This window comes from Thunnus maccoyii, chromosome 14 (genome assembly GCF_910596095.1).
Source record: "Thunnus maccoyii chromosome 14, fThuMac1.1, whole genome shotgun sequence".
Taxonomy (NCBI): domain Eukaryota; kingdom Metazoa; phylum Chordata; class Actinopteri; order Scombriformes; family Scombridae; genus Thunnus; species Thunnus maccoyii.
In genome coordinates this window covers 3,821,361-3,835,600 of record NC_056546.1, presented here as the reverse complement: position 1 = coordinate 3,835,600, position 14,240 = coordinate 3,821,361, and the positions used below count along the sequence as shown (strand labels likewise).

The window sequence follows — 14,240 nt, the reverse complement described above, 5'->3', positions numbered from 1 at the left end:
TTGTAAAATGTTATATTTTTTTTAGTTTATTATTATTTTCTTCCCTCTTATTGATTTTATTTGTCTGTTTTTTATCGATTTTATCTAGTTCTTTAATCTAGTTTTTATTTCATTCTATTTTATTATTATTTGCATCATTTCAAATTTGGTGAGTCACATCATTGATGGTTACTTCAGGATACAACCCTGTGCTCTTTCAGCCTTGTTTCATAGCAACCATTAAAGCTAACAAGTTAGCCGCCGAGCTGCTAATGTAGGGAGGTTGATTTGTTCATTACAAAAAGCTTCCTGTGTTTTGGTTGTTTGTTGTGAGGATAAAGAAAAAAAAAAGTCTTATAGGAGGCAATAAATAATAGTGATAAATGATAACTAGCAGGTGCACAGTTGATATTTATTACCAACTATGCCCCACACACACACCTCCTCACATACACCCCCCCACACAGGCTTACACAATTACCAAGGACCTATCTCCATGTTGAATTCTGCAACTAACTAAAATTATCATTCAGTGCTAACGTTCAGCAGGAATGTGGGAAGCAGTGAGTCCTTTATATAGTGAGGCATGTGGCACGTTTGACTTTCATGAAGGAGGCCAGATCTCACTTCTTGGCTCTGACTTCCAATTAGGTTTTGGCTTTTAAACCCCAGCCTTGATCTTTTCCCCCGATCCTTAACCCTATCGTAGTTTTGTCGGCTAAAAAAAACATGACTGAATGTAAACCGGAGGTTTTCCAGAACGGTCCTAATATCTGTGTTCTTGTCTGATGATTAGCCTGCTTATTTCCCAACATCAATGCTCATCAAAACTCCCAAAAATCAGATATCATAATTGCTCCTTGGATTAGCAGATCCGACCTACTGTACCCTGACTACTTCCTGTCTGGTGTGTGTCAACTGACACTATGTTATGAGATGCTGCTGGTTTATTTTTTCCACACACACACACACACACACAGACATCTACTGGTATGATATACTAATATATGTTGTGTTTGTAACACCAGCAGCAACTAACTGTGTCATTGTGGTTAAAATGAGAGTCACGACTATGTAACTCGAAGTCAGACCACACTAAGTTTCAAAATACTTCCACCGCACTTTATTTTTGTTTCACTTCCTCTTTTATTTTTATCTGACTGACAGTTACTGTACCTTCACTGCCACACTGTGTGTCACGCAACAATCGAGATAAAAGCTCTGTAGTCTCAACAAATAATGAATATTTGAAGAGTTAATTCCCCGAGATGTCTAACAAAGTCTAACAAATCTTACTCATCTTTCAAACCTCTACTTGTAGTTCTTAGATATGAAGTCCATGCGCTTTTCTGCTACTTAACATTGTTAAAAGTCTCAACAGACATGATAAGGGATTCCCCCCGCGTTCATATTTCATAGTCAGATTCAATAAACCTACTTAACCCAGATCAAAACCGGAGCTCTAAAGCATCACTACAGTCCAGTCTGAGTTAACAGAAAGTTGCTGGCTCTAGCTTCCGACCAACAGGGGACAAGAATCATGACAGAAGTGATGTGAAGAGATGAAGGGGAACCATAATGGGCTCCAACGTCATGTAATAGGATTTCACCGCCACCATAACATCTAAACTGCGGTCACAGCATTAGTAGACAGATTAAATCATGACATGAAGTGGAGGAGTTTAATCCAAAACTATAATCCCATTTTAGAAATAAAAATATATTACAGTATTTATATCTCTCTTTTTTTGATGGATAGATAGGTAGAACATTATTTTTATGCCAGTAACTCTAATGACTGACTCTCTCTGAGAGGTGGTAAATTTTTAAATCCCATCCTGCAGAGGCTTGTCTGCGCTAACAGTCGCCTCCGTCCATTTATCAGACTCCTCTGTGATATATACAGCTTACTCGGCTCCAGTAGTCTGAGAGGCCGAACCCCTCCGTTGTGGCTTCTGCACGCTGAGCTCTGGCTTTACAACAGCGAGTCGACAAAAGAGCCAGAGAAGATTTTTTTTTATTTTATATTTTCTCTCCTCTATCAATTAGCACCATCAACATCCTTTTTCCAGAACCCGACGCTGCATCTCTGTTGGGAGATAATGAGTCAAAATGTTTGATCAGTGTGAGTTCATTTCTCTGTGGCCTCCAGTGTTTCTGGCTGTCTGCACTTAGCATGCAAGAGACAAAGTGAGATTAATGCGGCGGTTTATTCTAGCAAACCTTGGGCAAATAGATTCACTTTGATGTGCCGCATTAGACAGTTTGCTGTTGAAACCGCCTGACGACACTGTAACGTCGGTCTACGAGTGTCTACGCGGCCTCCTCTCTCCTGTGAGGTTAATAAAGGATAAACAGGTAACCTATTTAGTCAGATGAACAACTTCTACCAGAAAGTGTTGCTTCTCTGCTGTAGCCCTGAAGCTGCCTGGTAGTGTGCAGACTTTAACGTTTTTTTTTACGGCTGATTCTGACTTGAAAAGGCCCGAAGATGTGTGTGCAGCCACAAAATGTTCTTATTATAAAATTCTTGAATGGACATCTGATTTCAGTGTTCCAAAAATGTTAAAAAAAACTGCAAAGAATCCAACCACAAAAATGTTTGTGCACCTGCATGTGTGCTATAAACTGTTTTACAACTTCAGGCGCTTTGGACAGCTTTTGTGGGCCTTTCAAGGAGCTTAAAATGAGTATTAACATTCAGAGTCAATGTCCAACCAGCTAAAGTGCAGGACAAGACGTGTGTTCACGTTCACGTAAGTTATATAAGAAGGAGACTTTAGCAGGAAAGCTAATGCAGGTTGTTGTTCAGACTCTGTGGCTCTTGTGTTGCGTAGCAGGATGCAATCAGGCTCAGTGTGACCTTCTGCTCTGCCTGTAATAGAACAAGACGTTATTGCTTTATGAAAAGATTTGATTTGCTGTATCGGAATAAGGACTCCAACTGTATTTAATTAAGATAATGTAAAACTAGGGGAAGCCATCATAAAATCAAAGAATTTAAAATATAAACTCTTTCGGTTTCTGATTTTTGCTCAAAAGAGAACACAAGTGATTTACAGAGCAGATGTTGCTCTTGTAGACAAGGCAGTTTAACTTCTTTCTAAGTTCTTGTATCTGGATCAGCCTGAACTCTGTATGCGTGTTAGTATGACTTGTTTGTTTGTGTGTGTTTTGTATGTGAGAACAAGCAAGACGTTATCTAGTCTGGACAAAGAAAGCAAGAGCAGCAGAGAAAAAAAACAAAGAGAGAGAGAGGGAGGGAACGCCATTGGAAAACAAAGGGTGAGACTGCAGACCAATATAACAACACGTACGACCAATACCTTCAATCAATAGACAAACAGAATCTACTCCCTATTTCTTCTTTATTGGATCTGTCTGTGTGGATATAAGACACAAGAGTGTGTATGTGTGTGTGTGTGTGTGTCCTGACCACCTCAACAGCAGCGTGATGACCACTGAGGTTTTTAGTATTGAGTATTTTCAGGGTACAGCAGTGATATTGAAGCACAGGTCCCTCTCTCTCTCTCTCTCTCTGCTCCACTGCTCTCCGGTCTGTCCTCACTAAGATACAGCTGATGCAGCCACAAGTACGGCCAAGCTTTTAGATAACAAGACTATTTGGGCAGCAGCTTTTCTGCAATATTGGTTGTTGATGGGGGAGATATCTCTGCTTCACCATCCCCAAAACAGATCAGATGGATTAATGATAAACTGAGTTTAATAAAAAAAAAAAAAAAGGCACAATAGAAACAGAAATTCACAATAGAGTATGTACTAAACTGTATGTATTTGTTTCAGTATGGATTCATTTTCAATTATCCTAAATTTATATATGTTTAGCAAACCATCCGTGTCACAAACATGTCCATATTACCGTAATAGAGATGGAGACAGTTTGGCCAATTATTTACTGCGCAACAACGTTCCCCTCAGATGGGCATTATTTTAAAAAATGAATTTGAAATTGAAATTTGGACAGGGTATCTCAAACTTCAAACAAGGTCAATTAATATTCTTTAAAGATGTAATATTTGAAAAACTTTTCTGAGTCTAAAAAAGCTTCTTTTTTTTGATGTGCATGATGTGATCATAATGTAAATTTAATGGGACCGGCCAGCGCTTCAGGGAAAGAGACTCTAATGACATGTTCACATCATAAGAGATGGATGGCAGACATGAGGAAGATTCGGATATTTACAACTTGTTAACGGGCAACTCAAGATGATTGAGTTCCACATGTGGAATCTTGGAAAAATATCAATTACAGCCACTTTAAGTAGGTTATATCAGAACATCTTAGATGGTAGTAATTACAATTAGGATGTTGACATGAATGCTATTGACAACTAAGAAAACGATGACAACGGTAACGGCGAATGCACAGCAGGCTGCACAACAAGAAAACAAACCAGGAAGAGAAAAAATTTGAACCCTTGATGTGAGAACAACAGAAAGGACAAAAGTTATTGTTCAGCTTGTCGGTGTAGTTCTACCAAACTGCATGGAGAACCTGTCGCCCGCAGCTCCTTATCGAACCAGCTCACTGTGTCTGCTGCTTCTTTTATCGTTCTCGAAGCCTTTTTATCTTTAAATGAGTTACAACTAAACAAGGTCACAAAGATCTGTGACCATTTCTGCTCCGTCTGTGGCTGCTTCACTTTAAAAAGCCTTTAAGTGCTTTGCTGGTGTTGCGGAAAAATTCTGTTTTCTCGTTAATTTGTGCTTCTCCCGACCTTAACGAGGCAAACAGTCATATTTGGGTTAACTCTGTGTGGTCAGTTGGCATCGGTAGCAGTTTGACAGCATTCAGCCTCATAGATGAAATGATAACAGATCAGAAAACAGTGAAGAATTTGAAGAAGTCAATCATGGAATTATTAATGGGAATTAGTATGTGGGCTGTCAAGGACTTCACTTTCCTCTCTTTTGATTTTTTTCTTTCAGCCACTAATAGGTGTAACATTTCAATTTGCATTTTCCATTTTCCCAAACTAGTAAATAAGATCAAATTAGTAAAACTACACAAAACGGTCCTCTCATTTAGGTTAAGATTCATTCTAATACCTACAATTTATGTCAAAGTTGACACCTTTGTTCATGCAAATCAATTAAACTTTTATTTTTACATCCCAATATCACAAATCATAAAGTTGCCACAGGAGGCTTTTTAATCTGTACAGCAATACAACATCTTTTATCCTTAGACCCTCGATTCAGATGAGGAGAAACTACCCAAAAAAACCCCACAAAAGACTTTAACAAGGGCAAAATGGAAGAAACCTTGGAAGAGAAAGTCAGGAGCGACATGCAGAAAGCAAATTTATGGTATGGAAAAACAAGCGTCTTGTCTTTGAAAATGAGCTGATGCACCTCAAGAGGCTTTTCCTGCAAACAATACATCATATCAGACTGATAAATCTAGCCCTACATCATTTCACTGTGTGTGTGTGTGTGTGTGTGTGTGTGTGTGTGTGTGTGTGTGTGTGTGTGTGTGTGTGTGCATGTGCAAGAACTACTCAGTATTAATGGACACTAACTTGCCACCAGGCAGCCACAAGAACATAAACACTCCCGTTTGGTATTGTTCGCCTGTTGTCCAGCCTACAGCCGATTCTGTTCGCTGCTCTCACAACAATCACATCGACTAAGAAATCGATACAATCCTCCGGAGAGAAAAGACCAGACTGAAGTCCTGCCATCTCTCAGTCCCATTCTCGTGCACACGGGGTTGTGGGTGATCCTGACAGGTAACGTCATCCTCTCTGGAGTGTATGAGGGGTGATTCGTGCCACGGGGAAGGGGGATATGAACATGTGAGCGCTCTCTAAGGATGAGCTACCGGTTGGAATTTAAGTGCTTTGAAGTGAGGTTCAATATTTCAGTGTGTCAGATTGGTGAAATATCAAAATGGACAACATACAGTGATCAAAGTAAAGGTCAAAGTGTGTTTCCAGGTGTTTTATATGTAAAAAGTAGTATAAAGCCTTGTGTCTCCAAGGGGAGCTGCGTGAAATGTGATAAATAGAAAAAAGGTTACCAGACATTTGCAGCCTGCTCCTCATCTCTGCTGGAGGCTAACAGCTCCAGGCTACATTAATCGCTACTAGTATTACAGATCAGACTCTCTAGCTGTCAGTCCAGTTGCATTGTGGGGATTGTAGGCACCAGACTTTGACAAGGTAGAAGAATGTGTGGAATGAAAAAAGACAACAACTCTGGTTCTGCTGCATTGATTTTGATCCTTTTTTAACTGTTCAAGTGAGTCCAGAAATGTTATAGAAATATAATTTTAAATCCATGCGGTGTTCTTTACTAATGACTTTAATATTAAGGTAGGTTATTCTGACAAAGGAGGAGGCAGTTTTTGATAGATAGAAGAGAAAAAAACACGAAGGACTTGATACAATAAGTGGCATTATTTTCAAGCACATCTGTAATGATTGTAGTCCTTTCTGCCAGTAATCTCCCGCCTGTCTGTGACCAATGTCTGCCATGTGCATCATTTCCAAAATTCTTATCACTTCTTATGCTAAGAATGCTGCTTGCAGAGCTTAGCATGTTTGACTTTAATTTGCTGCCTGGAAATGTGATGCAATGCAGCAAGATGAATAGCCGATAACTGCCAAATCTGAAACAAAAAGTCACGTCACTTCGACAATTCAAATCAAAATAAACACTAACTGATAGTTTATGCTTTTCTTTGTTAAGTGTTTTAGCTGCAGGGGAGTGAGAACAGCTGAGTGAAGCAGCCAGACGGATGAAAACATCACAGTCCAAACCTCTTATAACAGCCAAATAATAAAGGGCACAGATCTCATTACAACTTAGGGTGGGGGGGTCGCTAACTTCAGGACTAAATAACGTGTTGCTGTCTCTTTTGCCATTAATAGTAGCTTAAAATATATATTTATGAATCACTTTTAGGCCATCACTATACATATTTACCTATTATACAGAGCTGCTGGTGCAGTATTTGCTTCTTTACTCTCCAGCAGCAGCTTCTCACTTGTCACTAGACTCACTGAAGACACAACTCAGACGTGCTACAGAGACGGAATCAAACGTCGTCCAATAGCAAGCAAAGGTATCAGGATGAAGTAAACTGTTAACTTCATTACTCAAATTCCCACTTAGTTTAGTATATGCAACGGTTCAGAACACCGAGCAGGATACATAGAATATTGAATATATATTTTCAATTACATAATTTACTTATACATAAATAATTTATTGGGGGGAGGGGCAACTTAAGTTTTTACGAAGGTGGAGGGGACTCGAGACCCCGAACCTTCCCCCCCAACACTCATATTTCAATAGATTGACTTGCATGTACTGTATATTTGTGTGTTCATACATATACTTGACCTACTCATGTAAGTTTGTGATATCGCCATCTGGAGATTTTTGCTTTAACTACAGTCAGACACAATTCAGCTTTAGCAATTTCTAAATAATAACTCAGCTGGATAAAGTGAGAGCCAATGTCTTGCTTTGCTGTGGCATTTATCGCCCCTCATACATTCTAGTAACAGCCAAGTGACATCTACAATACCTCACCTTATTGAGAATAAAGACAAACTTCCACTAATTCACTGAACCCAGAACAAGAAGCTATTTTCATATTTGGCACAGTGAGATAACTGATATCAGACTGATATTATTATTACTAGAAGATTGAAGTCACCAGCCTGCTGTAGACAGCTTTGATGGAACCAAAGTGGACTTTGATCATACAAAAAAACCAAATCTTAAAGGTCAGCTTTGAACTCCTAAAAGGCACGTGGCGGATGTCACATCACTCATCAACTTACTTGAATCTCCCCTGACAGTGCTGGCACTGATCCCCGACCCATCCGTGGTCACACACGCAGGTGCCGTTGCTGCACCTCCCTGAAAAGCAGGTTTTATCACACGACTTGGACACCGAGGAGGCTTCCGTGTGGAGCACGAGATGAAGCATCACAAATACTCCCAGGTATGTTTTCAAGACGTCCCGGGAGCTCCTTGTGGACGACTTGGTCCAGGTGCATAGATGTATCCCTCCAGCATCATCCATGATGGACGCGGAGTGTCTTTTTTTTTTAGAGAGAGAGAGAGAGAGAGAGAGGCAGTGAACTGTCACCTTACGCTGTGAGGTGATCTGTTGTCATCAGCAGGGGTGTCTGTAGGCTCAAATAGCCTACCTGTGACGCCTGTGGAAAACGGTAATTACGCACTGTCAGAACATGCCGAGCGGTGTGGAGCAAGCTGCGGGACAGGACAAAAGGATGAAACTTTGATGGAGGCAGTTTAAACCTTAAAAACGCTCTGAACGCATTTCCAATCGGACCCATCCGCTCTGAGCAACAAAAACATTATTAAAAAAAAAAAAAAGCACGTTACGCGCTCTGCTGCGCGTCCGCACAAGTCTCCCAAATAACTTCCAGTCTGGTCAGCGATGTAAACACACGACCGTGACGGAATGCTTCAACGTCAAAAGACTGTAATCCGGGAGATGAAATACAAACACGGAGCTGTTTGTATGTGCGCCTCTCTAGCTGCTGGATCTGTTCCCAGACAAAGACGTGCCCTCTGCCCGGGTACGAGGAGGATGCGACAGCCGCAGCTCTCCCGGAGCGGTGCTTCTCTCTCTGTGTGTGCTGTGTCTGCTATCGCTCTCTCGTCCACACAGCTGGTTCCTGACGGGGAAACTCCTGCACAAAAGCCCCGAGCATGAGCAGTACGGCCACACGGTTAAAGGGGCAGTTCCCTTTAAATGTACAGTGCAGGCCTGCAGCACAGAGACAAAGGCAGTGACATTCGTCTGCAGCACGGTCTCAGTGTGTTCTCCAGTTAACTGTTCAGCCCTCTGTCGGAGCTTTTAGTAGATGTTTAAAACCTCACAACAGCAGAACATAACGGTGATGGTGGTGGTGCGTTTTTATTATCATGCAGCCAACACAAAAGAAGTGCAACAGGAGCTTGAAGCATAATCATATTATCAATATACTGTATGTATTTTGTACTGATGCGTTCAGGGGTTTTTCCCATTAACGTAAATTATCCTATCTTGACTGAAGCCTTAATCTAATCTTTACTAAAATAATTTCTCATACATTTACAGATACATTCTATTTTTTCTGATACATCTGCCAACATCACCATCAAATCCCAAAAGATTCCCTCCGATATTGTGATTTTGGGATGTTATTCAGCTTTGCAAGCAATCATGAATGACTTTCACTTAAATTACACTTGTCTAAAATTAATTAACTCAACTGCAGGATTCCATCACATTATTCATATATGTTATCAATCCATCTATAGTTCTGCCATCCTGTCTTTCCATGCTGTATTTCTGTGATTTTGTCATCTGGTCTATTCTCTACACACATCTATGGCTTCCAGGTCCCATTAAAGTTTTTTGGGGGGGAGTTTTTCCTTGTCTGATCAGGTAGAGGATGTTGTATTGCTGTACAGATTGTAAAGCCCCCTGAGGGAAAATTTGTGATTTGTGATATTGGGGATATATAAATAAAAATCGACTTGACTTCCCGCAAAACTCAGCCTAAAGGTGTAGAAGCATCGATTTCATTCATTGTTGTTTGACAAAGTGAGAAAGTTGCAGCAGTCACAGTGTACGGGGGGGGGTGTCAGGCTCATCAGTCTTGTTATTGGCCTAATTTGGTGTTTCTTTAAAGATAAAGATGAATGGCTGTCATCAAAAATTAAAAAAGAGCATATATTAATCATTTGCACTTGTCTAATGCAAATGACGTCCATTTGCATAATACAGTATGTCAGTGGAGCACTTTGTGATGTATCTTTAAAAACAAAATATGTCCTTTGTGTAATCAAAGGGCAGAATTAGCTCCACTGGTCATTATTGATTAATCTGTCAAATATTTTCTCAATTAGTCGTTGGTGAAAAATATTGATCACCTTTCCTAAAGCCCAAGATGCAACCTAGATTCAGTTTACTAGAGAGGACTAAAGAAATCAGAAAATATTGACATTTAAGAGGCTGGAACCAGAGAATTTCAGCATTTGTCCTTAAAAAAAATACTCAAAACCACAAAATTGACTAATCAATTAATCGACTATTGGTTGGAGCTCTGTTGGCCATCATCCCTGGGGCTGCCAGATTCAGTGCCTTGCTCAAAAGCACTTCAGCAGCAAAGTTCTTCCCACTTTCCTGCCACCTGTAGTAATAGCTTTTACTATTCTCTGGATACTCCAAAAACTCTTAAAAATCCTGAGCTAAATTACCATTTCTCAATGTCTTTCTGCCAAATTCCAGCACTGGATATTTGTTCTTCAAGGTCGGGTAAGTACAACAGTAATGTCAAAATCCAATTTTGTTACCCAGCCAACAGAAAAAATGTTGGACACTCACACAAAGTAATTCTCTCTCTTTCTCTCTCTCATACACACTTTCACACACATCATGAGAACGGTTAACCGCAGGGAATGATAGCTAATAAAACTGCAGCAAAATGATAATTTCTGCCGGAGCAATTGCTACGAGACAATTTTGGAGACAGCATTATCAGTATTCTCACTAAATCCATGACAGCGAGGTCTGCTCAAATATTATCTATTCATCACCAGCTGGGAACAGTAAAATATCTGAATGCCTACAGTGGCTGCTGGTGTCCAGATTGTTCAGATTTTGTAGAGATCAATCAGTGATGAATGGACAAGTAATTACTGGAGTTAAAAAATGATTTGCTTAAATCAGAAAACCTCTTTATTTATGACCTGAGTTTTATTTGCCTGGATTCATGAGGTGATTCAGAGACAGATACAACAGGAACATTAAAACCAGACTGACAGAGCGGAGGCCTAATTCCCCAAATTGTCTTTCTGATTTATAACTTTATCTCACTCTCAAGGCTTTAAAGACACAAAGATATTCTTAGGAGCCAAGTGGTGCTTTTTGGAAAACAAAGCCAAGATTTGCATCTGTGCTCCCTGAGGGCTCACAAAAACATCCAGTGAGCCAGAGGACGATAATCCTGCAACCAAAAGATAGACTCATCTCAGGCAAGACATCAGGCTGCCGCAGAAGGATGAGGAGAATCACAAGATCTTACCTTGAATTACTGATTTCAACAGTTACGTGTCCAGGTAGCAAGTGATGTTTCACAAGGTGAGTGTGAACTTCTGCAGTCACAGCTGCTTAAGGATACACTCCATTACATCAACCAATATCACTCCAAATCCTAAAGATTTCCTCCCAGCTCCCTGTTGATGTTGTGAAACTGGACACAGCTGTGTACATTACTCACAGTTCAATTTCGAAACATCAAGAGTGAGCACAGGGGAGGAAAGTTTGGGGATTTTTTTGTTGATGGTGCGATTGGGTGCTACAACAAAATCAAAGGTGCATTTATACACTTTCTGTTTTTGGTTAGGCTAGGGTTTTGATTAATGTTTAATTTACTAAAAGCTCTACAAAGACTGTATTGTGAACAGGATTGCTCACGGTGAGAGAATTATCACCCAACTCTGCAGCTCCTTTCTTTCTCTCTCTCTCTCTTTCAGCTCCTAGTTTTTGTTTTTCAGCAAATTTACAGCCTAGTTCAATCTCAGTGCTGTCATTAGCTAAGTTTCCAGTTTTGGTTTTCAGCCAACAAGCTCTGATAAACTGGCTGTACACTACCTGCTCAGCACCAAACAACAGACAGACTAAAATCAGCGACTGTATTGGTGAAGAAAGTAGAACATCTAGCAGCTAAAGAGCCAGATATTTCTCTCAGGAGGTGGTGGAGAGCAAAAAGGAGCAACAAGGAGAGTGAATGTTGAACTTCAAACATCCATCAGGTAGACACGAACACAACTCCAAGTGAATGGATGTGTAAATAAGTAATAGTTTGCTAACATGTTAGCCATAACCACCTTTATGTCAGGGTTTATGTGTCTGTTAGCTGGTTAAGTCGTTCTTCTGCCCCCTAGTGGGCAGAAATACATGAGTGCAACTTTAAATGAACTTGATTAAATCCATACTGGTGTCAGTTTGTGACTCTGAAGTAATCATATGTTCAACTCTTTGCAAAGTCCTGACTGTCAGTCATCAAAGCACAAGTCTCCAATGTAAAAATACTGGTGCAATATTATTTTCCTGGTTTTATAAGTCCTTATTCTTAAATGACCGGTATGCTAGTTGACAAAATGATCTCACTTCAAGGTGCATTTGGTAGCTATTCTTGAGTTTTTGATCATTCCACATGATCTTCGTCAGCAGACAGAGTTTGCCCAGTTGTTGTGAGCTTTTTGATGTTCAAATTTCTGTTTTTTCTTAACATTAGTCATGTTGGTTTTAAAGTTGAGTTTCAAAGTTCATTCTTTACCTCAGAAGCCGTTTTTTTCAGGTCACACAAGGTCAAGAATGAACTTTGAGACTTGAGTCATACAACCGTCAGCTCTGCGGTTAAGGTTTGGTTAAGTTTAGGCGAGTAAAACGTCTGGGTTAAAGCTGGGAAAAGATCATCAGGGGTGCAAGACAGCAAAAACTGCAGAGTCCTGAGTCATAGTCGCTATTTTTGAGATAAACTTTAAAAAGATGGTTTTGAGAAAAAGATAAATGGACGAATCAAGAGTGTCCACAGAGACTGCGGGTGTTCAGTCTGTACAACAAATCAGGGAGAGTTTCGAACAGTAAAAAAAGATCCATCTTCATCACCCATATATGATTAAGACTGATTCTATTTTCATGGGTTTGTCATTTCATACACGGCACATTAATCTACAATATATTTTATATCTGCTTTTATATGAGAAGCCATCCAAATTCATCTCTGGTCGCTTGCATCATTTACTGCTTATCTTATAGTTGTGAATCACATTTAGCTTGCCAAATAACTTTGCTTGATTCTTATTTAGATTCTATATTATCTGACTACAGCAGGGATTCTGGCAACCAGCCACTCCTTGAGGAAAACAGCTGGTTTATTGCAGGCTGGCTTTTGCTTTCTACACCCCTCCTGGGACACACGGCACCACCTCCTGCGCTCCAAGGTGCACCTTGCAGCCTCTGATGCCGCTGCTGCTGACATACACTTCTTTCTTTGCCCTAATTTCACAGCTCTTTTTGCTAGCAACAAGACCATCTGCCTTGCCTCTAAATTAGGGAGAGTATTTATCAAATGTCTTGTGATGGGAATACTGATCCGGGTTCTGCTTTGCCTTGCAAGTCGAGATAAATGACAAGGTCAAGGATATGGAGATATGCACCTTTTCACATCAATATTCATTATCCTTCTGCTGGGATATGGGTTAGAAAATTAATTGTAAAACTTTGCTGTCACAAGTGTCACTGTAATGAGACATTGTGCAGCACGAAGGTCTTTTCTGTCATTTTAACTTTGCTCACACCCAGATATGTTCATCTCAGGTGATGTTTCTGACTAAATAGGTGAGAATAAAAGTCATCAGCTCCTTTCTATCTGCTTTCCTTTGACATTTCCTGTGGGAAAAGCCCCGACAAACACAAGCTGCTGACTGCGTGCACAAATCTGCTAGTTTAAAGCTCCAAGGGACAGCAAACAGTGGTATTAAACCTCACTCTTAGCCTGTGGGAAATTGGTTTGGCTTGTTGTTATTCCTGCTGCTTGAGTTGAATCCTATTATAGATCGTTTTTAACCTCCCCCTAAGGGCCAAAGTAGGAATATTGATTGGCTTACACAAAGAACCAACTGTGAGGAAAATGAAAAAGAAAAAAAAAAAAACAACTAATATTGATTTTGGACAGTTTGTCTATAATTAAACAGCGGAATAACTAACTGCACCGGAGGGACATGGATGAATGAGGATGATGAGGGTATGCAGGATTCAGAGCAGGTACATCATAGAACGTCTGCCCATATTATTGTCTTTCGCTGACAGCTGCATGGTGTTTAATAGAGCAGATGTGCCATAAAACATGCGCGTAAAGACTGCAAATTGAATGCCATTATGGCCATTTTACTAAGACAAGAAGAAAGAACACACACACACTAAAACATGCACAGATGTAGAGTGAGTGCATGGAGAGAGAGTCAATGGATGGCAGAATGAAAGGAGAATTAAACAGGCCTTGGGAAAAGATTACAAAAAGATTATAAATTTTGCTTGATGTTTGGCGACCCCTGCTGTTAAAAAGCTGAACATGCAACTGATACAATCAGATCCTATTCAAGGACAGGGTCACAATTTTTCAAGTGTGTCTTAAGACAACAGTCAGGTGTCCATATGAACAGTGAAAGAGGTTTTCCTCACTGTAATCATTCCTCCT

General features: G+C 40.1%; 1 protein-coding gene across 3 annotated transcripts in view; it reads right to left on the bottom strand.

The window, feature by feature from the left end:
* atrnl1a (attractin-like 1a) overlaps window positions 1–9,383 on the bottom strand; it is a 320,080-nt gene extending 310,697 nt beyond the window's left edge. For 2 of the 3 annotated variants that reach the window (XM_042432657.1, XM_042432659.1), the window contains exon 1: window positions 7,797–9,383. In XM_042432657.1, the coding sequence (XP_042288591.1) occupies window positions 7,797–8,041 (245 nt within the window). In that variant the 5' untranslated portion in view covers window positions 8,042–9,383. The remainder of the gene's footprint in view (window positions 1–7,796) is intronic. The other variant, XM_042432658.1, reaches the window with a different exon arrangement.
* Between the last annotated feature and the right edge of the window lie 4,857 nt (window positions 9,384–14,240).